At 49.3% G+C, this 25,954-nt stretch overlaps 1 protein-coding gene across 1 annotated transcript in view; it reads right to left on the bottom strand.

Moving 5' to 3' along the window:
- Positions 1-25,954, bottom strand: part of XYLT1 (xylosyltransferase 1) — a 306,853-nt gene that overhangs the window by 119,063 nt on the left and 161,836 nt on the right. Inside the window, exon 3 of the mRNA XM_082645213.1 lies at positions 17,824-18,334. Coding sequence (XP_082501339.1) covers positions 17,824-18,334 — 511 coding nt within the window. The remainder of the gene's footprint in view (positions 1-17,823; positions 18,335-25,954) is intronic.

Here is a 25,954-nt window from a genome sequence, read left to right on the forward strand (position 1 = left end):
ACGGTAAATTCTCCATTTCAGCTGGTTTTTACCAACACCAGCCAGTCACTCTAATGAACAATCCAGGTATCTCCTTTGATTCCTTTCCATCCTTCGTCTCTACAGCCAACTGACAAGTTCTATCAAATTTGCCTCCTGAATTGTTCTCAAATCCAACCTCTCCTCTTTCTTTTTTTTTGCGGTACGCGGGCCTTTCACTGTTGTGGCCTCCCCCGTTGCGGAGCACAGGCTCCGGATGTTCAGGCTTAGCGGCCATGGCTCACGGGCCCAGCTGCTCCGTGGCATGTGGGATCTTCCCGGACAGGGGCACGAACCCGTGTCCCCTGCATCGGCAGGCGGACTCTCAACCACTGCGCCACCAGGGAAGCCCTCCTCTTTCTTTTTTTTTTTTTTTTTTTCTTTTTGCGGTACGCGGGCCTCTCACTGTTGTGGCCTCTCCCGTTGCGGAGCACAGGCTCCGGATGCGCAGGCCCAGCGGCCATGGCTCACGGGCCCAGCCGCTCCGCGGCATATGGGATCCTCCCAGACCGGGGCACGAACCCGTATCCCCTGCATCGGCAGGCGGACTCTCAACCACTGCGCCACCAGGGAGGCCCCCCTCCTTTTTCTTAATTGAACCCATCGTCATTTCTCACCTGGACCAGGTCCAAAACATGTTTATTGGACTCTGCCTGCAGATTTCGATTTCTCTAATCTATCCATCCACTTATTCATCCATCTGTCTGTCCATCCATTCATTTAATCCACTCATCTTTTCATCTATCCATTCATACATTCACCCATCTTTTGATCTGTCAACACATCCATCCATCCATCCACTTATCCATCCTTCCTGGGTACCTATTTTGTGCCAGATGGGGTAAGTAGTGAATAAAAATGTAGGACCGACCTTCCTGGATATTTGAGTCTAATTAGGAAAAAGATGCTAAAGAAACAACCACAAAAATATATGTATGTGACAAACCAGAATAAAAGTTATAAAAGAAAAGTAAAGGTTCCCTTGAGAAAGCATAACTTGATTTAAACTCAGATCCAAGGAATGATGGGAGCTTGTCAGGAGAGACACGAGAACAGGGGTCTGGACAGGGAGATCAGCACGTGGGCTAGGCTTAGGCTGAAGTCTGCTTTCTCTAGGGGCTGCAGGATGCTGGTGGGCCCTGGCACCGTGAGCCATGGGGGAAGGAGGGGTGAGAATGATGGGAGATGAAGCTGGAGAGGGAGGCGGGGCTCCGAAGGGTGCCGTAAGGAGGCAGATTTGCCCTAGTGCCATAGGCAGCCTTTGGCAGGTTTTCCGCAGACAAGGAGCAATGTCCACAGTAGACCTTAAGAAGAACGCTCTGGATGCAGACTGGAGAATCACTTGGCAGCGGGGTAAGGGGGGTTGCGGCAGCGTAGATGTGAGAAGATGAGTTAGGGACGTATTGGCACAACCCACACAAGAGATGTTGGCAACTCGTCCAGGAGACAGAGATACAGGGACCAGTGAGTGATATTCAGGAGGCAGAAAGGAAAGTTTTCAGTGCTGGGTGAGATGTGAAAATAAAAACTGATTTTTTACATCTCTTCAGAAGCAAGCCTGAGCCAGCCTCAGTACCTGAGCGCCTCAGAAGGGAATACTAATCCACGTGACGATGGCAGAAATAGGACAGTTAATACTGAACGAGCACCTGCTCTGTATGTGCCAGGTCCTGTGTTATGTGCTTTATACGCATCACCTCATTTAACGGAACCTATGAGTTAGATACTATCTTTAGTCCCACTTTACAGATGGGAAAAATGAGGCACAGAGAGGTTTTTAAACAGCACGCCCAAGGTTCCATAGCTAGCCCTGGAGAACCAGGCTTCACCTCCAGAATCCCAAGGATCAGAACCCCGTGTCCTTGTCCATCACCTCAGTAGTCCCATTTCTGCAATTCTCAATTTCGCAAGGATCCTGCCCAAGATAATTCAAATCAGGAAATCCCAGTGCAGACAACCCCCTGGAGAGGAGGCTTATAGGATTCCAGCTGCATAAATAAAGTTTGGAGGCTGAGCTCCACTGATCTGCTGGAGTCTTCACTGTTCTGCAAATGCATTATTAATCAGCCACTGGGGTCCTCCCCATAGAGCCTTTTAAATTACAGTTAAATTCCTTGATAGCGTTCCATGCACCATAACAGTGCATTTCCTGTATCCACAGCAATAAACAAGGGGAGGAGGGAGGCCTGGATAACCAGGGTGATTGCCCTTTGAGGTCTAGGCTGAGAAAGCGATGGCAACAGCACCTCTAAATTCTCTGGGTCCCCGGCTGCAATGCTAATAAAGTCTTAAAACAAACAACACTGTCAAACCGGCATCCAGGGCCCAGACGGCTGGCCTGGCTGCTGTGGCTTCGCTGGGCCTCCAGGTCACCTTGTCAGGGTCCTGCCCCCTGGGGGCTTTCAGTATAATTAGGGGGAGCGGAGGCTGCACCTAGGTTGGGACCTATGGGCCACCAGTGGGGGCTTGCTGCTTCCTTGGGAGGCTCGTTACAAGTTCCAGGTGATGACGTGGGGGACTCCCTTGGGCGTATGGCTGGGGAAGAGGCAAGGAAATATCCTGTCTTCTGCAACTCTTTTCCCAACCCACCACAGCTGAGAAGTTACAGCAGTCAGCTCATTGTGAAGCTGGGGTCAGCAAACTATGGCCCTCGGGCCAAATCCAGCCTGTCTGTTTTGTAAATAACATTTTATTGGTCACAGCCAGGCCTATTCACCTCCATACTGTTTGCATATTGAGTTGAGTAGTTAAGACAAAGACCTATATAATACGCCCTAAAAGACTAACTGGCCTTTTATGGAAAGTTTGCTCCTGTCATAAAGCATAAATCAGATCATGCCACTGTTCCTACTCAAAACCCATCAAGGGCTCCCTACTTTCCTAGGGAAATGCCTTATCCAGACTTTAAGAACCTTCTAACTGGGCCCCAGTCTAATGTCCCACACTCTCTCCGTAATTTGTCTGTACGTGTAGACAAATCACCCAGCCTCACTTAGTCTTAGGATCCTTGTCTATAAAATGAAGAGAACGAAGCTTACCTCACTGAGGCCGAGTGAGGCGTACGTGAAGTAATACGTCTGTAGAAGAACTAACTTTATTTTTTATTGTGGTAAAATACACAGAGCATAAAATTTACCATCTCAACCATTTGTAAGCTTTTAAGTTTAAGTACAGTTCGGTAGCGTTAAGTACATTCACATTGTTGTACAACCAATCTCTAGAACTCTCTGTATCTTGCAAAAGGGAAACTCTACCCATTAAACAGCAATTCTCCATTTCTCCTCCCCCAGCCCCTGGCAACCAACCACCGTTCTAATTTCTGTGTCTATGAACTTGACTTCTCTAGAGGCCTCATATAAGTGGAATCACATAGTATTTGTCTTTTTTACATCTGTCGTATTTCACTTAGCATAACGTCTGCCAGGTTGATCCATGTTGCAGCATGTGCCAGAATTTCCTTCTCTTTTAAGACTGAATAATATTCCATTGTATGGATAGACCAATTTTTGTTTATCCATTCATCTGTCGATGGACACTTGGGTTGCTTCCACCTTTTGGCTCTTGTGATTAATGCGTCTATGAACATGGGTGTTTAGATATCTCTTTGAGACCCTGCTTTCAATTCTTTTAGGTATAGACCCAGAAGAGAAGAGCTAACTTTTATCAAGCACTTCCTAGGGCCAGCCTCTGCATGAACACGCCACATAGATCACCTCACTCAGTGCTCAAACAACCCTACAAGGTTAGACTATTATTATCATAAGAGGGACTACAGAATTTATTGCCCACACTGGGTAACTCTAGAGAGGGAAAGGGAGCACTATTAATAATAACAGGCACAGATCGAGACTGTCTGGGATAAACTGGAATGTCAGGCATCATCCCCATTTTACAGATGAAAAATGAGGGACAGAGAGGTGAAGTTACTTTTTCAAGGTCACACAGCTAGTGAGTGGCACAGCCAGAATTCAAACCCAGGCCAACTGACTAAAGCTTTCATTGTTAAGCACAATTCCACGTACATAGCACGCAGCCTGGCAACAGTCAGTAATCAATACATGGTATCTAATTGTTATTGGCTCTTCAGACTGGGGAGATGAGCCTTCAGGGGGAAAGGAGCCAGCTAAGGGCTTAGAAAGGTGGGGGGGTGAGGTGGAGGCATTCCATGGCCAGGAACCAGGCTGGGGATGCGACACATCCATGCTGAATGTGAGCTGGCACATGGAGGAGATGAAGGCCCCCGGAGGGAGGCAGATGGCCCCGTCTCAGACACACCATCCCGGTAGGACCACAGGCGGGTTTCTCAACCAAGGCACTATTGACATTTTGGGACGGAAAAGTATTGTGTGGCTGTTCTGTGTATTGTAGGACATTTGTCGGCATCCCTGGTCTCTACCCACTAGTTGCAAATAGCACCCTGCCCCTGCATCAGGTTGTAACAGCCAAATATGCTTCCAGGTGTGGCCCGATGTCCCTTGAGGGGCACAACTGCCCCATTCAGAACCAATGACCTGGAGAATGGGCAGAACTAGAGGGGATGAATCATTCTTCCAAGTCAGTAGTTCTCGAAGTGTGGTTCTGAAGCAGCAACTGCAGCATCTGTTAGAAATGTAATTTCTTGGGTCCCGTGCTAGACCTGGACCAGCATCTCTGGGGGCAGGCCCAGGTGCCCACGTATTAAGGAGTTCAATGTTCAAACTACTGTCCTGGGTCATGGAAGAGACTTGCTAGGATCTCAGAAGGTTGGGATGCAGAGCCATTACTAATTTGAAACCTGACCAGGGCTCCTGGGAAGAAAGCAGATCCCTTTAGGAGGATGAGGATGTTCTGGAAGCTTCCAACATCCTGTGTATGACTAACAAAGGATAGAACAGGCTGCCATAATTGGTACAGCGTGTTTGCAGGATAGTTTGATGGTATTTACCAAAATTTAAAACAGACAAGCCTTTGGACCCACCAATTCCAATTCTCAGATGCTCCGAGCAGCCAGTCTCAACTCAGGGTCCCCAAGAGAATTAAGCTCTAATGTCCTGAGGCATCCATCATAAGCAGCAATTAGCTTTTCTCTGATGCACCTAGAATGGTAGAGGTTATGCACCATCTTTGGGAGAGTTGAGAAAAGAGACACCTAACAAAAACCTGGCAACAACCTAAATGTCCACCAATAGGGGAATGGCTAGTTAAGCTGTGGTGAAGCCATACTCCAGAGTTAACAGTCAGCCATGACAAAGAGTTATATAGGCAATAAAAGAGACTGGGTAGGGCTTCCCTGGTGGCGCAGTGGTTGAGAGTCCGCCTGCCGATGCAGGGGACACGGGTTCGTGCCCTGGTCAGGGAAGATCCCACATGTTGCGGAGCGGCTGGGCCCGTGAGCCATGGCCGCTGAGCCTGCGTGTCCGGATCCTGTGCTCCACAATGGGAAAGGCCACAACAGTGAGAGGCCCACGTACCGCAAAAACAACAACAACAAACAAACAAAAAAAGGAGTCTCATAAATAAACATTATACTGGGAAACAGAAAAAAAGGATTATATAGTTCTCCATCTCCTGACAGGGATACAGGTCTCAGACCTAGATACACGTCCAGATGAAAAAAAGCAAGTTCCAGACCAGATATCAATTTCACATGATTTTTGAATTTTCCCATGCTCCAAACCAGATGTGATATTTTTGTAAGTTCCAGATTTATACATCAGTTTCTTATTATTTATAAACCCTCCGTTCCAAAACAAACTCTATTTTTGCAAGTGCTGGTTTTAAAGATCTAAACAAAACCAAAAATGTGCTTGCAGTGGTTACCTCTCCGAGGGGACTGGCCAAGTTTTTAAAGATTTTCCAGTTATCTACTGTGTTTTCCAGTTTTTTGAAATAATGAGAATGCATATGGTCCCACTTGAATAAAGGTATTATAACAAGCATGCTTTCTGTATTATTTGAGCAAGTTTTAAAAATTAAAAAAAAAAAAAAATTCTGCCTCCCTCCCCGCTGCCCTGTCTTCTCCCCATCTTTTCACTTTGGCCGCTGGAAACACCACCAGGGCCAGGCTCCTGGCAGCCTCCCAGTTACTCAGCTGAGGCTTCTCGCTCAAACGGTGCCACGCTCTGAGGTGAGCTATTAATTTGCACTTTGTGCCTCATCCTCGATTCTGATTTAGGGCAACATAAACCCCCCTCAAAATTCCAAGGAATAAATTAATTTACTAATTTCGCCATTAAGAGTTTCTCAGAGCGAGCCCTATTTCAACTGTCCTCTAATCAATCACCATTTTCCATGTTTATCTCCTATTCAATTTTTACCACAGGGTTCTCTATACATCAATTTGCCTGATGCTCTTCCTACATATGTTTTAAATTACTTTATCATTGTATAAATTTCACAGCCATTAAAAGGCTCTAATACCAGCATGGCTGACATGGTGTTAAAAATTGGATTCAATTCCACAGGGTAATAAATTGTGACCTAAATCCAATCTCTCATGGGTGACTGAAGGATACAATGAAAAATTATTGCTTTGTCATTTTTACACTAACACAAATATACCATGGAAACTAGAAACTGGCAGAAAAATGGGAGGCCACTGCCGCTGGCTACTTTTCACCCAACGCAGCTTTGCAGGTGAGACCTGAGGTCTTTCACGGGATCAGCCCCGCTCCAGCACCAGGCATATTACTTGACTGCATGGATCTCTTTGCGACAGATGGACAGAGCTTGAGGAGGAAAACTGCAGCTAAAAGGCAGCCGCTGCTAGAGGGATAGAAGCACGGTGGTTCAGCATTTCGCCGCTGGCACCAAAGCCTCTGAGCTCAGAGCCTGGCTCTGTCACTGAGCAAATGTGTGATTTTAGGCAAGTGTCCTCCCTCTCTGTGCGTCAGTTTCCTGAAATACAGAGTTGTCAGAAGAATGAATGACCTAATATGGCTAAAACGCTTAGGATAGTCCCTGGCATTTAGCAATCCCTAGGTCAAGGTTAAGCATTATTATCTAAGCACAGATTCTTATACGGAGACTTCGGCGCCCTGCTCTTTTTGGTTGCGGGGAAGGAGAGTAATGAACAGCTAGAGATAGGTGTTAACATTGCCTCTGCGTTTCCCTCTATCTTTGGAGAAACTGCAATACTCATTCGACACATTCCGATGGCAGGTTTACTAAAGGTTCCACAGAGCAAAGAGGCTGAGATGTGGGTTTTGAAGTCAGGCAGACAGAACTGAGTCTGAAAGGTCTCCCACTTGCAAGTGTGACCCCGGGCAAGCTACTCGACCTCCCCAAGCCTCAGTTTCCCCATCTGTAACATGGGGTTAGCAAACAGACTTTGCTCCAGCAGGGGCTGGAGGTATGACCTGGAACACAGATGAGACTGGCCTCGTGGCTAAATGGGGGCTGCAGATGACCCTGGCAACTCCAGGATAATGTGATGTGTGCTCCACTGGTGAGTGGGTAAGGTGATTTGGGGGTACACAGTCTGAGCCCCTCATGGAGATGTAGGGAGAGAGTCCCAGAAGACTTCCAGAAGGAAGTGATGTTGAAAGGAATTCCTAACGCTTAACTGACAAATAATTTGAGAGAGGAGAAAAAGCAAGCTGGTTTTGTTGATTTGTGCAAAAAGGAGGGACTAGCTTGGACTGACTGTCATCCATCGGCCGCTGCAAGGGCCACGCCCGGGCTCTCTTTCTGCATCAGGGCTCTGATTTCCCAGCCCTGGGCGGCTGACATATAAGCAGCTGCACCCAAAGGAAGGAATGGCTCAGAGCACAAGAAACTGTCCAAGTGACTCGCCATTGTCTACCTGGTCCCAGGGCAGGCTCTGGGCGAGACACTCATGGAAGCTGAGAAAAGCATCCTAAACTGCCCGGCTGGGTAAGCGGGTCCACTGTGCCCACACTGGGAGGCTGGCTTCTGAACCGCAATAATCTAATGCTGATTTGTAACAGGTGCTTGTAAATATTCGCTGACTGAATAGAGGGAAAATTTTTAAATATTCTCAAACATGGTATTTCATACAGCAACCCGAGGAGGCAGGAGAGGCATCAAACAACCCATTTTACAGGTAAGAAGTGAGGCTCAGAGAAAACAAGTGCCTTGTCTGAGGGTCTGGCAGCTCACTCAGTGGTAGAGGGGCCACCAGGCTTTCCTGGGGAGACTGGTTCAGAGCCTTCCCCCAAGCCTGCACTAGCTCAGTGCCAGTGGAACACCCCCGGGCACACTGCCTGCTTGAATCTGTCTCACCGCTGGGGGCATTGAGGCTTCCCCTCTGTGCCCTGGATGTCCTGGAAAACAAAGGTGCCACAGGAGGTGAGGCCCCCAGGAGTTGGCAGCCCGTGTTCAGGCTGGGGTGGAGGTGGGGGTCAGGGCCCAAAGGTGGAAGGGGCACAGTTCTCTGGAGGGGATGTGGGACCCGTCCCCGGTCCCGGACTGCCAGAGCCTTGCCTGTCTTTCGGGCTGGTCTTCCCTTGGCTCTCCGGTGATTTCGGTTTGGTCCCTACAGATGCCTCTGATCCATTCTCCTCGCTCAAGACAAAGACATAGATCATCTAGACCCAGTGATTTGGGGAATTAAAATCCGGCTGGGAAGATGACAGACCAACCCTCCTGCTCATATTCAGAGTCCCCAGGTGGTCTTGTTAGTTCTTCAATCTCCTTATACCTTCTACTGCCTCAGAGCCTTTGCACATGATGGACCCTTGTCCTGGAAGACTCCCCCTCCTGCTCTTTCCCTAGGTAATTCCTCCCACTCTTCATCTCTCAGTCCCACTAAAATTCAACCACATGTCTCTGCCGAATCGGTGGTGCGGTTGCAATTCTGCATTTATTTTTGTGCTCACTGGATTCATGTGTCTCCCCTCCCACGTTTAACAGGCTGCAAGCTCCATAAGGACAGGGATTCTGTCTGTTTTCCTCCCAAACAGATCCCCCAAACCTAGTGCCCGGCACAGACAGAGGATGCTCGGTGGATAACTGCTGAATGAGTGAATGTTGAAGGGAGCGGGGGACAAACACTTTCAGTCCCCAGCTGGTGGCTATGCCACTCACAGACTTCTAACTGTTCCATTCCCGTCCCAGTGCATGCGGGGCTCTGCATAGCTCCTGGGACGGGTAGCTTGAGCCACTAAAGCTCAAAACAACCGTGTTATCTTCTTACCCAGGGAGGATAAGATTGAGGCCTATGACATGCCAAGCAGTGCTATTCTCAGATGAGTAAGACAGAGCCCCTGCCACGTGGAGGATGGGTCTGGGGCACAGACAGATAAACAGTAGGGGGCACTTTCTTCATGCACCATGTGCAATCTCAGAGCAAATGCTGACCAGCGACTCTTAAGAGCTCTCCTGGCTTCCGTCCTCACCCCTAGCATCCACTGTCAATACTGCAGCCAGGGGATCCTGTTATACATGTCAGGTCAGCCCCCACCCCCAGCCCTGCTCAAATCCCTTCAGCAGCTCCCCCAGGTCACCCAGGTAAGAACAAAATCCCTACTGGTCTGCAAAGCCCCCGATTAGTCAGGCTCTCTGCAGAGCTGCTCCAAGCAGCGGTCCACAAATGCAGGGTTATCAACATGCTCCCGGTGCCCTAGTCTCTAGATGTCATTGTGAGCACATGAGAAGGAAAAAAAAAAAATCCATCTAACCATGATCCCCTTGTCTCAAATACACTGCAGAAGCCTTGGGAAATGTCTGCCTGAAGTTTCCAAATGGGTTGCCCGGGTGAGGCCAGGGAGGGCGCTAATCCCGCTCTTTCAGGGCTGGTGTTTTCATCTTCTTTCCGTGCCTAAACCTTGCAGCTCTGCCTTCTAGGCATGGCAGTTAGGGAACAAACACACCCTAATGACACCTTTCAGAGTGAAGGGCAGAGCCGTGCAGCTGGCAGGCCATTCCGGGAGGAGGAAGGGGGGAGGGAGGTGAGGGGGGCATTTATGATATTTCCCATAACTGCATATCTCTCTTTCTAAAAAGCCATGTGGGCAACAGCTGGCTTTTTTTACAATTCCAAAATGGGGAGGGGGTAAAATACCACGGTGCTTTAGAAGAAGTCCACGTGGGATTGGCCTTTGGAGACCCACCTTCCGATGGGGGGTCTCGGGGGACTGCTGGCCACACGACCTGGCACACAGCAGAGCTCAATAAATGTTTGCTCAAGGGCCAGGCTTGAGTCGTCTTTGTGCCCCAAAGAAACCCCTCAGCCCAGAACACCAACAGTTGGTCACCCCCATCCAGTCCATCGGCCAATCCTAGCAGCTTTTTCCTACTACCCTATCCTCTCACTGGGGCCGCTGCAAGAACCTCTCCACAATTCCCCTGTTTCTACTCCTTCCTTAAAGCTAAGTCATGTGAGAAGCGGGACTGGTGGATGGTATGGTAGTTCTGTTTTTCATTTTTTCAGGACCCTCCGAACTGTTCTCCACAGTGCCTGCACCATTCTGCATTCCCACCAACAATGTACAAGGATTCCAATTTCTTTGCCTCCTCACCAACACTTGTTGTCTTTTGTGTGAGGTGATATCTCACTGGGTATTTATCCAAAAGAAGTGAAATCAGCATCTCAAAGAGACATTATATTAGCACACCCACATTCACTGCAGCATAGCCAAGATGTGGAAACAACCTCAAGGTCCACTGAGGGATGAAGGGATTAAAAAATTCAGACTTACATGGAATATTATTCAGCTTTAAGAAAAGAAGGACTCCTGCAATGTGTAACAACATGGATGAGCCTGGAGGACATCACGCTGAGTGAAATAAGCCAGACACAGAAGGACAAATACTGAACGATTCTACTTATATGAGGAATATAGAACAGTCAAACTCACAGAAGCAAAGAGCAGAATGGTGGTTGCCAGAGGCTGGGGGGATGGGGAATGGGGTTCAATGGGTATAAGGTTTCAGCTGAGCAAGATGAATAAGTTCTAGCGATCTGCTGTACAACACTGTGCCTGGAAACAGCAATACACCATTGTGCGCTTGAAAATCTGTTCAGAGAGTGGATCTTACATTAAGTGTTCTTATCAAAATAAGATAAAAAAATTTTAAAGTAGCATAAAATTTAAAAAACAAATTCAAAATCAGATAATGTTAAAACTCTTCAGTTCCTCCAATGGCTCCCATCTCTTTGACATCAGTATCCGAACCCCCTGTGGTGGCCTGGCCATTACCCCTGGCCTCTGACCTTTCACCCTTCTGCTCCCCTCACTGCTCCCTCTGCTTCAGCCATACTGACCTCCTGGCTGCCTCTGGAACAAGCCAGGCTGTTTGCTAGGACTGTTTCCTCTTCCCGGTGACACTGCCACCGAGGCTCCTCAGAGAGGCCTTCTGTGGCCACCTACCTAAAACGTCCACCTCCCCTGTCCTGTCACCTGCTGTGCTTGTCTACGAGCTCTCGTCACACCAGACAGTGGACTGTAGGTCTACTGGGTCACCTGTCCCCTGTGGCCTCTCCCATTAGGGAAGAAGTGCCACCAAGGTGGGGCCTCAGGCTGCACGCCTCCCAGAGTCACCATCCAGCTGGTGGCAACAGACATGGTGCTCTGAGCTGTGCAGGGCAGAGGCCCTGCAGGGACGAGGCATCCTGTGCTTTTGTTCACTGTTACGTCCCCAGATACTAGAATAAGAGCTGGCAAAGGGCAGCTCACCACTGCCTGTTTTGGTATGGCCTGCGAGCTAAGAGCAGTTTTTACATTTTTAAATAACTGAAAAAAAAATCAAATGGATGACCTTTCGTGAGACATGAACATTACGTGAAATTCACATTCTGATGACCAGAATAAAGTTTTATTGGAACACAGCCATGCTGGCCGTTTATTTATGTATCGCCTGTGGGTGCTTTCATGCAGAGTTGAGTAGTTGTGACAGAGACCCTGCAGCCTGCAAGGCCTCATACTGTATTTACTATCTGGCCCTTCGCAGAACACGTTTGGGGAGTGCTGGCCTGGGACGTCGAATGGCACCTAGTGGGTGACCAATGAATGGGGCCTGCTGATTTTTCCTGGACTGACCGCGGTCAGGGTCCTGCCCCTCACTCAGAAGCTCAAGGAGGGCCTTTGGCATGAGTTTATTCCGACCCCAACGAACTGTTACCGGAAACCTCCTTTTCACTGGGGTTTGACAAGAGAAAGACGAGAAAGAGTCCTCTGCATACCTGGCCTTTGGGCAAGTCGGCCCCATCGGCTTGGCTGAGCCATCGAAGGATCATCTGGCTTCATCACGGCCACCCCAGTGGTGTGGTGGCTCTGAGTTGTCCACGGCTGTTCCTTCATTGTCTCATCCTAGGCTATACAGCAAAGACCCGGGAGAAAGCAGTGTTCCTGCCCGACAGATGGGGAATCGGACGCAACAGTCTCCCCTCAGCCACCTCCATCCGGAAGCCCATTTGTCCAGAGTCTTTGGCTTCCTGCAAAGACTGATGGGTAAAGACGGGTTGCTGCGTCCAAGGACAGTTGCCTTTTCATCAGAAACCTCCTCCGGTCCGTCCTCACTCCTAATACTGGAGCCCCTGCCCCTGCCACGTGCACGTGCTTGCAAACTTGCAGCTGGTCCGCTGACTTAAGAGGGAGAGCCCTTGCTCATCACTCATCGGGGGACCACCGGCCCACTCAGCGGCTCGGGCCCGGAGCCCCCGCTACGGTGGCCCCCAACCCCCCTCCCAGTGACTGCTTTCCGTGGAACCTCTCAGTTTTCATCTCTCATTCTTCACCTGGACACCTGGGCTGCAGTCACTCCACTGGCTTTACCTGGCACAGCAAAGAGTGAGGAGGTGTCAGAGGCACCCGGGTAACCGGTGGGGCCTCTCTTGAGATGCTTTTTTTTTTTTCTTGAGGCATTTTAACTCAAGATGGAAGGAGGCTGGTGGCCTATGAGGGCCATTGGAGAGAGCATCTTGATATTTAATTGTTCCCAATATAATGAGGCATTGCCTGCTTAGAATGCCTCTTACAGGTCAAATGGTCTTTATTGGGAAAGCAACCCCTCACCAGGGTTAGTGTGTCCTCTGTGGCCAGGGCTCCCCGCGGAAGGTGTGGTCCAGCAAGGCTTCTCTGAGGAAGGGGCATTTAGGCTGAGATCTAGAGAGGGAAGAGGTGGGGTGGAGTGTGCAGTGGGGGCAACAATGGAGGGGGCTGGGACGAGCAGGAGGGAGTGGCTGAGGCACGCGGGGCCTTGTCTGAAGACCAGAGCGAGACAGCTAGGGCTGGGCAAGGGGAGGTCACCCTGCAGGTGGGCCTTCCACTCTTCTCAACGCCACCACCACTGTCTTGCTACAGCCGACGGCCAAACACATTCACTGTACCCTAACCCCTCTGCACCAGGGGTTTCATGATCCCATGTCAGCCAACAACCTATCTGAGGATAGGGTACAAGTATCTGTGTCCATTTTACAGATGAGGAAGCTGAGGCACTAGGAAGTCAGGGTCACACCACTAGCAAAGACAAAACCAGGATTCAAAACCCAGTGTCAGCAGATCTTCCGATGGAAAAGCTTCTTCCAGCACAGGCCACCCTGGGCCTTCCATCCAAGATGGTTTCATTTCCATGAAACTCTGGGAGGTCCAGTTGGAGTGCCTGGAGGCTCCTGGGTGATTCTGGAGCCTAAGGAAGGGCCAGGAGGCCTAGGCAACTGTGGGGGGGGGGCACTGGGGGCTGGGCCACCTGGGTAGGGAACGTGGGTGGGGGTGGGGTCCGGTGGCTTGGCGGCTGCAGTGAGCACGGGGGCTCTGGGAGGAACGAGGGGCGCTGCGGGATTAGAAACAACCCGCTCGGAGGCCAGGCTTGGGGGCCAATGGGGTAGAGCGCCCCGCCTGACCTCACCGCATCTCACTCCTGGGGGCTGTGAGTGGATGGTCCGCAGATCCGCGTTTTCCTCCTGAAAACATGTCACCATTCCAGCTGCTTCCTCCAAGAGGCTGGCAGTGAAGCAGACGAGTCACAGGGGCAAGGTATCTGTGCAGAGCACACCAATCCGGGGTTCTAGACTCTTCCTTTTCCCTGAAGGTGCCGGGGTGCGCAGACTGGAGGCGTGGGGATCGGAGGAGGAGGAGCCCTTCACACAAGCCGACATTTCACATCGATCCCCTCGTAACTTTTCAGACTTCAAGCCATGAGGAATTGTTTCCTTAGTGACATTCAACTTCCGGCATCCTGTCGGCTGAAGTCTGGGTGACGCTGAGTTCGGCAAAATGACAAACAGTGCGTACATCTGCGTGCGGACGTGTAAGTGTGTCTGTCTGTCTGTTTACACACATACCTACTTCCCCTCCCCTCCCCTCCCCACTTGGCTTCCTCACTGCCCGCGGAGCTGGCGCTCAAATCCCTCCTGAGCGGAGGGAAATCCGGGTGTCATGGTTTCCAGAAAGGGAACGCGATCTCCGTATGGGGTGTAATTACATCTTAGCTTTCTGCAGAGGAATAGTTTACGGTTTAAATGCTATTAATTGTAAGCTGTTTTGTTCCACGGGAAGTTGTTCGTTGATAACTGCCCAATTAGGGTTATTTTGCAATTAGTCTATTCACAGAGAATTTATTGCAAAAGGGGAAGGCTGTGGTGCAGTAAATGAAGGCACTGCCCGGGCTGGTGTGCCAAGGCTCAGACGCCCATCTTATTACCCAGCTCCCAGCTCCCTGGAGGGTGTGCCACCTTGGCGGACGCAGCAGAGGCCACAGGGAATCCCCCAGGCTGCACAGCCATGCTGGAGGTGTCTCAGCGGGACCAGGACAGGCCACATCAGCCCACTCACTCCCCCATCAACACCCACCCTTCTCCTTGCAACTGTACTGATGGCGGAGAGAGACAGCCTGCGGGCTCAGGACATCCCCGAGCTCGGACCGTTTAGGCTAAAGTGAAACCTTCTGCCTCCTGAAGAGGGAAAGGCTCTCGGGAGGGTTCAGGCTCTGTATTCCTGAGATACGATACCAGCCCTGCCATCTACTAGCCATGCACCTGTGACCAAGGACTACACCTCGTTGAGCCCCCATTTCACCATCCATTAAACGGGTCGATAAGAGACCGACCTCATAGGGCTGGTGTGAGGATATAGTGGGATGGGAGGCACAGTGCTGGACGTATTACTACACAGAACTGGTACCTTGCAGGGATCAGCATGGGCCACATCCCACCCACAGCCTGTCTTTGTAAATTGAGTTTTATTGGAATAACCAAGTGCATTTGCGTATGTATTGTCCTGGCTGTTTTTGAGATATAATGACAGAGTTGAGGAGTTGCGACAGAGACTGCACGGCCCACAAAGCCTCAAATATTTACTCTGGCCCTTTATAGAAAAACTGTGTTGACCCTTGGTACACAGCGAGTACCCACTGTCATTCTCACGGAAAGACATTCAGCTCAGGCCTCTGCCAGGCCATGCACTAGCTAAGAAAAAGATTTTGGAAACATCTCCACTTATTTATTCTGCCACAATCTGCCAAGTCGTGTCAAGAGTATGATGGGAACCCCGGGACTGTTTAGACAAGGGTTAAAATGCAAGAGAGAAGCAAACCTTTTCTTTTTAGACCTTTCTATTGAAAAGAGAGTATATAGTACGGATACAGGTTTCCAACAGGAAACTTAAAAAATACAGATGAACTTGAGTAAAGAGTTGAAGCTGTCCCCACTGCACCCCACCCAGAGGACCACATGAAGGGCTTGCTGCGGACACTTCCAAGCCTCTCTACACACTTACCCACGTGGCTGTCCCCCACCTGATCCACACCCTCTGTTCTGTGACCAGCGGTCAACAGAGAAGCATGTGTGAGAGATGAGGAGGCCTGAATTTTAGCCCAAGTTCAGCCTCTAACTGATTCGGTGACCTTGATGATAAGTCTCCTCTCCTCTATGGGCCTTGTTTCTGACCTGTCCAGTGGAGAGACGGAATTAGGACTTCTCTAGGGGTGATCTAGTCCCCTTTTCCTTGGGAGCCATTCTTACCATGCACATCCTTCTCTCGAGAGAGATGGGGGATTGAGGAAGCACGAGGCATCTTCCTGCCTGGCTTCCAAATCCTCCAATGTTGGGGGAACTGAGAGCCCCCTGCCCCCACCCTGCCTCCTGGTCCAGCTCTGTTGTCACCTTTCCTGATGCTCTGACCTTCTGTCTCGACAAAGAGGCGGACCCGGCCGCTGGGACCATGGACCCGTTCCTCTTCCACGCGTGGACTCTGTCGCTGCCCCATGCAGGTCTTTCCATGTGTCCTCCCCCCACCCCTGCCCTCAGGACTTCTGGGTTGTCCCATGGTCGGGGACCTTCTCTCTCCACTTGAGAGTGAACTAAAGCATTTGGTGGTATCTGAATTTAGAAGCAACAAGGAGGCATTTTCAATGCTTGACCATTTAGTGAGGGATAGCGGGGTACTCCTTGCACTGATTATGGCCAATGAGAATGAGGGGTGACCAAGAGCAAATTGGGAAATGGGCCGCAAGGGAAGACCAAGTGGGAAGACCCTTCGTGTATTTAATGCAGGGCGCTCCCTGGACAGATAAGGAAGCCGGAACCAGCGAGGGGAAAGGGCTTTTCCTATCAGTTCATGGCTGAACTCAACTAGAACACAATCTCTCCATTTCAAATGCATCCCTCTCTGTTTGTTCCCAATGACACTGGCTCTTTCTTTGCAGAAAGTGTCTTTTGGATGCAGTCCGCCCTCTGCATGGAGAAAACCACTGGACGAACTAATTCACAAACTATTTGGGATGTAACGTCTTCTGCAAGGAAAAATAACATCTACTGGCTCACAATGAGCTTACGTGGGGATGAGGGTACCTGGGTGAAACAGTAGTGGCCACCACGAGTTAGCTGTAGCCAGATGATGGGAACATGAAGGTCCTCCCTACTCTGAGGTGGGTTTGAAATTTTCTGCCATAACATATTTCTTTTTTTTAAGAAGGGATCTTGACAAAATATGGCCTAACCCAGAATGGCAATATCTCTATCTCAGGATGTCTCTACGTGCAGGCTTGAAAGGCCACTTACAAGCCCCGTGACCTTAGGGAAGTTGTTTTACATCTCTCACGTGTAAAAAAGTTATGCTCACGATGATGGTGCTAGCCTCACTGGGTGGTGGATGAGATGAGCTGATTGAATGCAAAGTGCCCGTGCTGTGCCCGGGACACAGTGAGTGCTCGGTAACTGTTATTACTCCCCTTCCACACGCACTGGAAAGGGTGAAAACTGCCAGCAAGGAATACGTGTCAGAGGCGTGAGGTGAGATGCAGAGATGCATGGTGATGCCTCACCTGTGCAGAACTGTCCCCCGCCAGTTTCTGAGGACCCTCCCCTGTGCTTGTGAACGCCGCTGTTACAGCTCTGACTCGCACTGCATCGCAGCAAGAGGTCTGATTTATCACTGGTTATCAGCACAGAGAAGAGGGCCCAGCACAGGGCAGGAGGGAGGGAGGGAGAGAGAGGGAGGGAAGGAGGGAGAAAATAAGGAAGGAAGGAATTTTAGGTGGAGGAAAATGGGAAGGATGTTTTCCAGAGCCTCCAGTGTCAATGCAACCAACTAGAAACCTTTCAAATCTTATTCAATTACAGTAACACTGGTGTCAATTTTAATCCCAATACTCTGCTGAGACAGAAAACAAACCATATCAATACCATCGCCTCCTATGACTTCCACATTAGCCCCGATTGCACTGTATTTTATCCTTTGCCACAAAAGCAACAGGTTAAAGCTGTAACAAAAGGGAATTGGATTTTGCGAAACTTTTCTCACACGAGACTTCCGAATTCAGGGAAGCCCACAACAAAAGATCTCCTGTCTTCATTTGGGGTTTGCAAAATAGGGCGGTGGTTCTGAGAAGGTCTGCGAATGTGAGCAGAACGGGGCTGGGACTTACCTTCGAGGGGGCAGAAGCGAGTGACCTTCTCGGGCATCAGCAGCCCAAGCTTGTGGCGGCAGTAGGTCTCCCCGATCTCCTGGCGGCAGTGCTTGGACTTGGAGCGGGACAGGGCGGAGATGGCCTCCTTACCCGAGATGTCACACTTGAGGGGCCGGTCAGACTTGATCTCGGGGGAGCTGCCCCCACTCTTCCGGGCGTGGGGCTGTCTGGGGGCATCCTTCCCTTGGCTGCCGTTGACCGGGGCTCTCGCACCAGGAGGCAGCACCTCATTGGCACCTTTCCCTGGGGACAGACGCCCCTTCCCCTTCTCCTCCTGCCCCAGCTTCCTCTTCAGAAGCTCCTTCTGTCCTCTCGGGGGCTTCTTCGTCAACTCGGGCTGGTGCTTTTGCTTTTGAGTCCTGGGTGCGAAGTTGCTGTTGTCCACGTTCTCAAAATCCTTGGGCACAGAGTTCTCGTTGTTGCTGTCTGTTCGCACTTTCTCTTTTGGCCGGTGAGAGAAGTAGCCATCCTGGAGAAGACAGGAAGGAAACACAGAAGAGAAACTTGACTTTGCCATCACGCTAAGCAGGCTGGCCCTGGAGAGTGAGGCACGTAGGTTTGGAAGTCTGGGCCCTGGTCCCACGCCCTGCCTTTGCTACAAGCTTAATGTTAGACTTCATGTTAGGCTTTTCTCTTTGAACCTCAGTTTCCCAACCTGGAAATAGAAGATGTTCCAACCAGAAAATAAAGCTTTTGCAAGCTCTAACGTGCTATGACTATGATCCTCAATGCTTGTTATTAACCACACCCCCTTTTCATATGTCTCCTTGGTTGTCTCTGCTACTGGAATCTGGACAGTTTGTTCCAAGCTTCCTGTTTAAATTCTAGCAGCAAGCACGGTGATGGTTTATTTAATGGCTAGAAATGCCATAATAAAGCTATAAGGGGAGAAAATATCGGTAGGATACTATATAATTTACATTGCCTTTAGGACATGCTCGTAGATCTATGCCCGTAAGAGAAATCAGACCGTGCCATAGTTAATCCTGAGGGGGAGACACCACCGGCTATCTTGAGGGGAATATGCCCTTTATAGGACAATCCTATGCAGGGATCCTACAGTGAGTCCCAGGGGGATGAAAACCTGTGACAGTCTTAGGTTTGAGCTTTGACTCTTGATGTCTGTACCTAGAGCAGAACTGATTAAGTCACGGGGTTGGGGGGCAGGGTGTCAAGAGAAAGGCCAAGAGTCATTCTGGAGAAAATGAGTCTTTCTGGGAAGGCGGGCACCCAAAACTCAGCTTTCTCCATGGGTAGGTGGGCCCTGGCCATTTTGACCTCGGATCAAATGCACTGGTCAACTAACATCCTGCATCACTTCCAAAACACATTGCTTCTGCTTAGAGCCCATTATCAAGGCCTTAACCTGAAAGAGAACCCACTGTCCCAAAGCTAGTCAGAGGGGACACAGAGGCCACAGAGAATGCTAATTGACTCCATAAATCTACACCCATTGCTCTAGAAACACACTGGCAATGAGTAGCAATTCTGAGGGCAGACTTCCTCGTTCGTCTTCCTAAATGTGCCGATTAAAGGTTCTCAAGGAAGAGGGTGGTGGAGAGTAGTGGAGGTAGTGCTGGTGTCCAGGATCGGCTGACGTGCAGCTGACACTGAGCGTGGCTCCTCCTTCAGCAGGTCTGCCAACTACTGCCCTCCCCGAACCAAATCCTGCCCGCCATTTGTTTTTGTAAATAAAGTTTTATTGAAACACAGCCATGCCTGTTCATTTATGGACTGTCTATGGCTGCTTTCCTGCTACAATAGCAGAGGTGAGTGGTTGCCATAGAGACTGGTCTGCAAAGCTTAAAATATTTCAAGCTGGCCCTTTAAGAAAAAGTGTGCAGACCCCAGCTCTCCAAGAACTGTGAGTTTAGAAGGTTCCCCTGGGCTTGGTTTGAGCGCCCTTGTCTCCAATGTCCCCATTTGGCCCAGCAACGTGTCTGCCCTCTTCTTGCCTTTGTCCCATCTCCCCTAGCATCAAGCACCAATTTCAAGAGGCTGTAAGAATGAAGACTACACTAAGATACCTCGTGGCCATTCTGTAAGTTGATGTTACTTTTATTCTCATTTTGCAGGGACTGGGCATCAGTGACTTATCCAAGGTAACTCAGCTGGTTGGTGGTGAAGCTGGGATTCAAACCAGATAGACTGCAGACCCCATGCCCTGGGCTACCAGCTCCACCAGCCACTTCCAGGAAGCTGCAGAGCCCTTCTGATCCCCATCACTCTGTCCCCTTAAGCACTGCAGCCTTCCCATCCACTCCCACCCAGCTAAATGGATCTGGGATAGGCATGTCATCTCCAAATAGCCGTGTCAAGGCTGGTCAGTGGCCATTAGGTGGCAGGGAGTCACAGAGAGGGAGAGGACAGTAAGGAGGGGCCATGAAGCACCAGGAACTTGAGGTGGCAGGAGGTGAGAGGCAATGGGTAGGAAGAAGCAAACAAGGAGATGCCGAGGGAGAGTGGAGTCTGTGATGGGTCCTGGAGTGGCTACTGGTCATACACAGGAGCTGCTATTACATGCTGGTCTGTGAAGGGGAACTTCTGGTTCTGATACCTGTTTCCAGTCTTTCTTACCTCTCCACGTATCTTGCAAGAAATCCCCCTCAGTGAGGGGCCATTCCTCTGTTCTTATAAACAAACCACACTGATATACCTGTTTTCCCTTCTTTCTGTCCAGAGGCCCTTGAAGAATCCCAAGCAGCCTCTCAGATGCATTTTCTGAGCACGCGCTGTCAGCCAGGCACCATATGCAAACGACTCACAGGTATTACTTATTGGATACCAACAATCGTCCCATAAGGGGTACCCTCCTCACTATTTTACAGAAAGAGGCGCCAAGGCTTGTTGCTTTAACACGCTCAGGCACGGGCACGTATCAAGTGCCAGGCACTGGGCTAAGCCCTTCCATGTTTAACCTTCAGAAGTAACTTTCAAGACAGGTATTACCATTCCCCCATCTTACAAAAGAGGGACAAGGGGAACTTGGGGATGTTCAGTGATTTGCCCGACATCATTTAGGGGAGGCTGTGAACGCGTACCTGCTTAATTCTAAAACTTGCTATAGTTTAGTGCCTCTTCTGTTTGGCTGAGAGGTCAAGGGAGGAGCATTTAGCTCCCCCTTCTCTGTGGGGGAATGGATGGGGTATCTCTCTCTTTGCTCATATTAGCCTAGGTTGGGATGGAGCTGGATGGGGGGATGGTATTCAATAAAGCTCTTGACAAATATTCCAGTTCTCTTCCTTCTAGGCACATGATACAATTGTACTCCCCATCCCCTGCAAATGAGGCACAGCCAAGCAACCTGCTGTGGCCAAGACCAGTGACTTGGGCCAGGGCACAGTTTTCCATGTCCCTCCTTCCCCCATAGCATCCAGCCACACTCCTGATGGTGAAGGCCCTGCATTCCTGAGTGAGGCCAGGGTGGAGGATAGGCTCCACCAACCCTCCATGGGCAGAATAAACCTCTGCTGTTTTCTGTCACTGAGGTTTGGGGATCTTTGTTACTGCAGCATAGTCTAGCTCATCCTGATTAATACAGGAGCCAACCTGATCTGCTTTCTTCCTCTTAGCTGTTCTCAGATACAGGAGCCAATTTATTATTATTTTTTGCCTCTAATGGTTGGAAAATCAGTTCGATGACTCCTGCCGCCTGAAAACAAGAATTTAAATTCTGTCCCTAAGCCCGTTTTCTAGAAGTTAACAAGAAGGCAGAGAGTGCGCAGAAAGGCCTCTGCCCTCACAGCCATCTGCATTCTCTCTCATTAAACACATCCGCAGTACTGTTCCTGGGTTGTTCTCTTTCCTCATCATTAACTGATGATCACCAGTTTGTCCCCCAAGCAGAAAACCTCCGTAAAACCACTAATTTCAAAAGCTCACGTTCTCTACTACCTTCTGGCAGAAGTTCTCCAAGCAACACCAGCCGCAGGAAGCACTGCAATCAACGAAGCTAATTTGGCCATCAGAGAACGGCTGGCTCCTCTGGTTAATTTGTGATATCAGGACCAGGCGCCACCATCAATTCTAATAGGACTCCTGATTTATAAGCGTCGTCTACTTAGAGACACCCCCACGACGGGGATGGTGAGCTCACGGTGGCCCCTTGGCCTTCTGCCTGGCCCCAGGTGCTACTCAGCTGCCAATCAAAAGATTCGAGCGTAAGAGAAAAGGGAAATATTTTGTCTTCTGGAATGACGAGCTCACGGATATTCGATAGCTTCCAGAAAAGCCACTGAGCCATAGTCAGTGAGAACCAGGCATCACCCAGAGGCCTGGGATGATCTGTCACGCTGAGTCAGGGTTGCTTCCTGCAATAGCTGATGAGTTCTCCTACACCTTCCCTCCACAGTTTTCTTTCTTTTCTTGTACATTTTATTTTATCGTGGCAAGAACACTTAACATGAGCTCTACCCTCTTAGCAAACGTTTTAAGTGCACAATACAGTATTGCTACCTACAGACACAAGGTAGTACAGCATATCTCTAGAATGTATTCATCCTGCATAACTGAGACTTTATGCCTGTTGATTAGCAATTCCTCATTTCCCCTCCCCCAGCCCCTGGCAACCACCATTCTACTCTCCGAATTTCTGAGTTTGGCTATTTTAGGTTCTCATGCAAGCGGATCAAGCAGCATTTGTCTTTGTCTGTCTGGCTTATTCCACTCAGCATCACACCTTCCGGGTTCATCCATGGCATCACATACAGCAGGATTTCCTTCTTTTTCAAGACTGAATAATATTCCATTGCACGTATATGCCACATTTTCTCTATCCATCCATCCCTCGATGGGCATGAGATATCACCTTGCCTTCCCTCTAACTCTTCACCTGCTCGCCAAGAGGCAAACGGGTCTCAGCTTTTCTCTTCTTCCCCTGGAGAGTCAAGATCCAGACATCCAAACCCAGGTTCCCTTCCCTGTAAAAACCAACCTTGGGAGGTTTCCAGGCAAATACATGCAAGATGACCATCATATCCTCAGCACCCATGTCCCCTCATACTCTGGCCCTTCACACACCTTGTGTCTCTAATCCTCTCGAATACCCGGTGAAGCAACAGCATGAGTCCTAATGAAGGGGAGGAAAGTAAGGCACAGGGAGGTTAAGTAACCTGACCAAGGAATGAATGTGATGCTAGAAATGACATGATTCAAATTCTGCATGCCTCAGTTTCCTCATCTGGAAAATGGGGATGTGAAGATAATACTTATGTCATGGGTATTTGGTGAGGATGAATGTATGTCAAAACTTCCAGAATGTGCCCACCACACCCAAAGCAGGAGAAACAATGAGCAAAGAAGTTTCCCTACTAATCAACACTGGGCCTCCACCAACTCACCCTGATGGTCTCCAGCTGGAGGACAGATCAGTTAGTATTTCTTCACGATGATTGCTAGCTGTGTCCCATTTATTCTTAAGCAATCCAACATTCTCACCTTGGGTTATTTATGCAAATGCAACCCTTTGACTTATTTTATTTTAATGTACTTATTGCAATGATTGAACATTCAAATGTTTGCACGCGAGCTCCAAAACTCTAATTGCTCTGCTGTTGCCTTACCCCTAAGCTGCTGATAGAATCCATTTTTATTCTGGAGAAATAATTAAATGCAATAATGTCCTCTATTCCCATTCAACCTTGGGCATGTTTAGAGTCCATTTCAATCAGGTAGAAATATGCCAAGCACAAGACTGCTTCCAGAGGCAGGTTACATGACCCAGGCTGGTGTTTCAGAGACGCCTGGGTCTGCTCTGTCCTTCCTGGTTCTCTAACGTTCAGACTTCAGGATGGATCTCTCCTCGCTTGATCAACTGAATCGGCCCAACCTCCTCCCCTGCACCCAGGTCCTGTTTCCGAGGCGTGGAGGTGGGTTGCTGTGTTTTCAAACTCTCCACTCATTGATAAACCTTTGCTCTTATTTTTGTGTAGAAAGAACACCGAACAAGAAAGGAGGAGACCTGGGTACTTGTCTTGCTTTAGCGACCGTCAGATTTTCTCATCTGTAAAATGACAGGTCCTGTGTGTGTGCTTCTGAACATTCTCTGAATTAACCATTAATCAATACAATCGATTAACAAAGTTCTGCCATTTCAGATCATTGAGAAATAACTGATGGATTTTAAGAGACCAGGGACTGAGGGGTAGATGGATGCTCCTAAGTGCATCGTCTTCTCCCTGCCTCATCCTGTGATCATTTTCTCCAGCAGCTCTTTGACCTGGGACAGACCATTTCACCTTCCTGCACCCTGACGTCCTCATCCATCCCAGGGGCTGAAGCTGGCATCTATCTCCCTGGAACTGAGAGAACAGATGAAGCACAGAACACAGTGATTGACACATGCAAGGTGCTTACGAAACATGCATCTATTAGAAAATATGCATACAGTGCTGGCTCTGCCCCAGGCTCTGTTCCCAAGCCCTCTGCAGAGACTAGTTCATTTGATCCCCATGAGGACCCTAAGAAGGAGATGCTACGTTATTCTCCCCATTTTTTGGATGGGATCATGAAGGTTCAGAGAAGTTAAGTGACTAAATCCAGATCTAGGAAGTGGAGGAACCAGGACTCAAACCCAGGCAGTTGGGGTCCAGAGGCCACACCCGCCAACACTGCACTGCCTCTCTGCAGCTATGAGGAATAGAGATGGTGTCAGAGGGGAGCCCCGGCCAGGTGCGCTGTGCAGGCGTGAGGGCGCCTGTCCCACCTGCTCAGTCATCATGACCCGTTTACGGCTTTCTTTTGTGCCATGTGGATGCACTGCCAGCCGAGTAGCTGTTTGCTGTTGAACTCAGTGTCCGAGGCTTCATTCCAATCACCAAGGTGATCGAGGCCATTGAGAGGGGCACATGGGGGAGAAGCCCACACCTGCTTCCAGAAGGACTTCTGTGCCAGGGCAGTGGAATGGAGGAGGCGCAGTGTGCATGGCTACACCCAATTAGGACATGCAATTACCAGGCTGCCAATGCAAATAGACCTCACAGAGGCCCCTTGCCCGCCCGCCTGGCTCATTTGCATGCACAAAAAGTGGCAGGGCTGGCCAGAGCTTAGAAACCCGTGGGCTCTGCTGGGCACGGGCAGGCCAGGCTTTAACAGAAACCTCAATTATAAGCCTGGTGTAATTTAGCAAATTTAGTCATGTTAACGGGACGCCCAGCATGGGGTGAGGAGGGAGGGAGCTGGATGGATAGAGCTGGCTTGGAATCCAGCCTCTGCCCCTTAACCTTGAGATACAGAGAAAGAAGCTTAGCCTCTCACAGCCTCAGTTTTCTCATCTACAAAAAAAAAGGGGTAGGAAGACCTACTTTGCAAAGGTGCAGGAGAGATTAAATAATAGGGCACACTCATATTTAATTCTAGTTAACAACAGAACAATTAGCATGAGGCTTGATATGTACTCAGCACTCAATCGACATTTTTAGCTGGCACCCCATCATTTGATGAGCAGACCTAAATCGTTTGGAAAGGCAGGGTCGGGAGGTGAAGTGTGTTCAGATCCACCCGGCCTCTGCCTCTTGCTCACTGAGTGACCCGGGGCACAGTACCTAACTTTGAGGGCCTCAGTCTTCCTCTCTGTAAAATGGGCATAATAACTAGTACCTACCTAACGGGGCTTTTACGACAGCTCAAAGAGTTAATACGTGTAAAGCACTTAGCATAAAGCCTAGAACTTAATAAATGTTAGCTACAGTTGATTTAATTGGAATTAATGCTTACTGTGATGATCTAATGAGGTAGATCTCAAAGTGTGCTCTGGGGACTCCTGGGGGACCCTTTCAGGGGATCTTCAAGGTCACTATTTCCATCATAATTTGAAGATGTTATTTTCCTGCTTCTCACTCATCCTCTCACACAAGCACACAGTGGAGTCTGTAGAGGCTCCATGATGTGTGAAATCGCAACAGATTGAAAGCAGAAGCAAATGTGAGAATCCAGCTGTCTTCTATTAAGCCAGATATTACAGACTTTCAAAAATGTAAAACAATGCCTCTTTTCACGAAATTTGTTTTTGTTGTACAAAACATATGCATTTTTCATAAAATTTTTTACTTATATAGATAGGTAACGGGTTATGGTTAAGTTTCTTTTTTTT

Source organism: Mesoplodon mirus (genome assembly GCF_964341445.2).
Source record: "Mesoplodon mirus genome assembly, chromosome: 15".
Lineage (NCBI taxonomy): Eukaryota > Metazoa > Chordata > Mammalia > Artiodactyla > Ziphiidae > Mesoplodon > Mesoplodon mirus.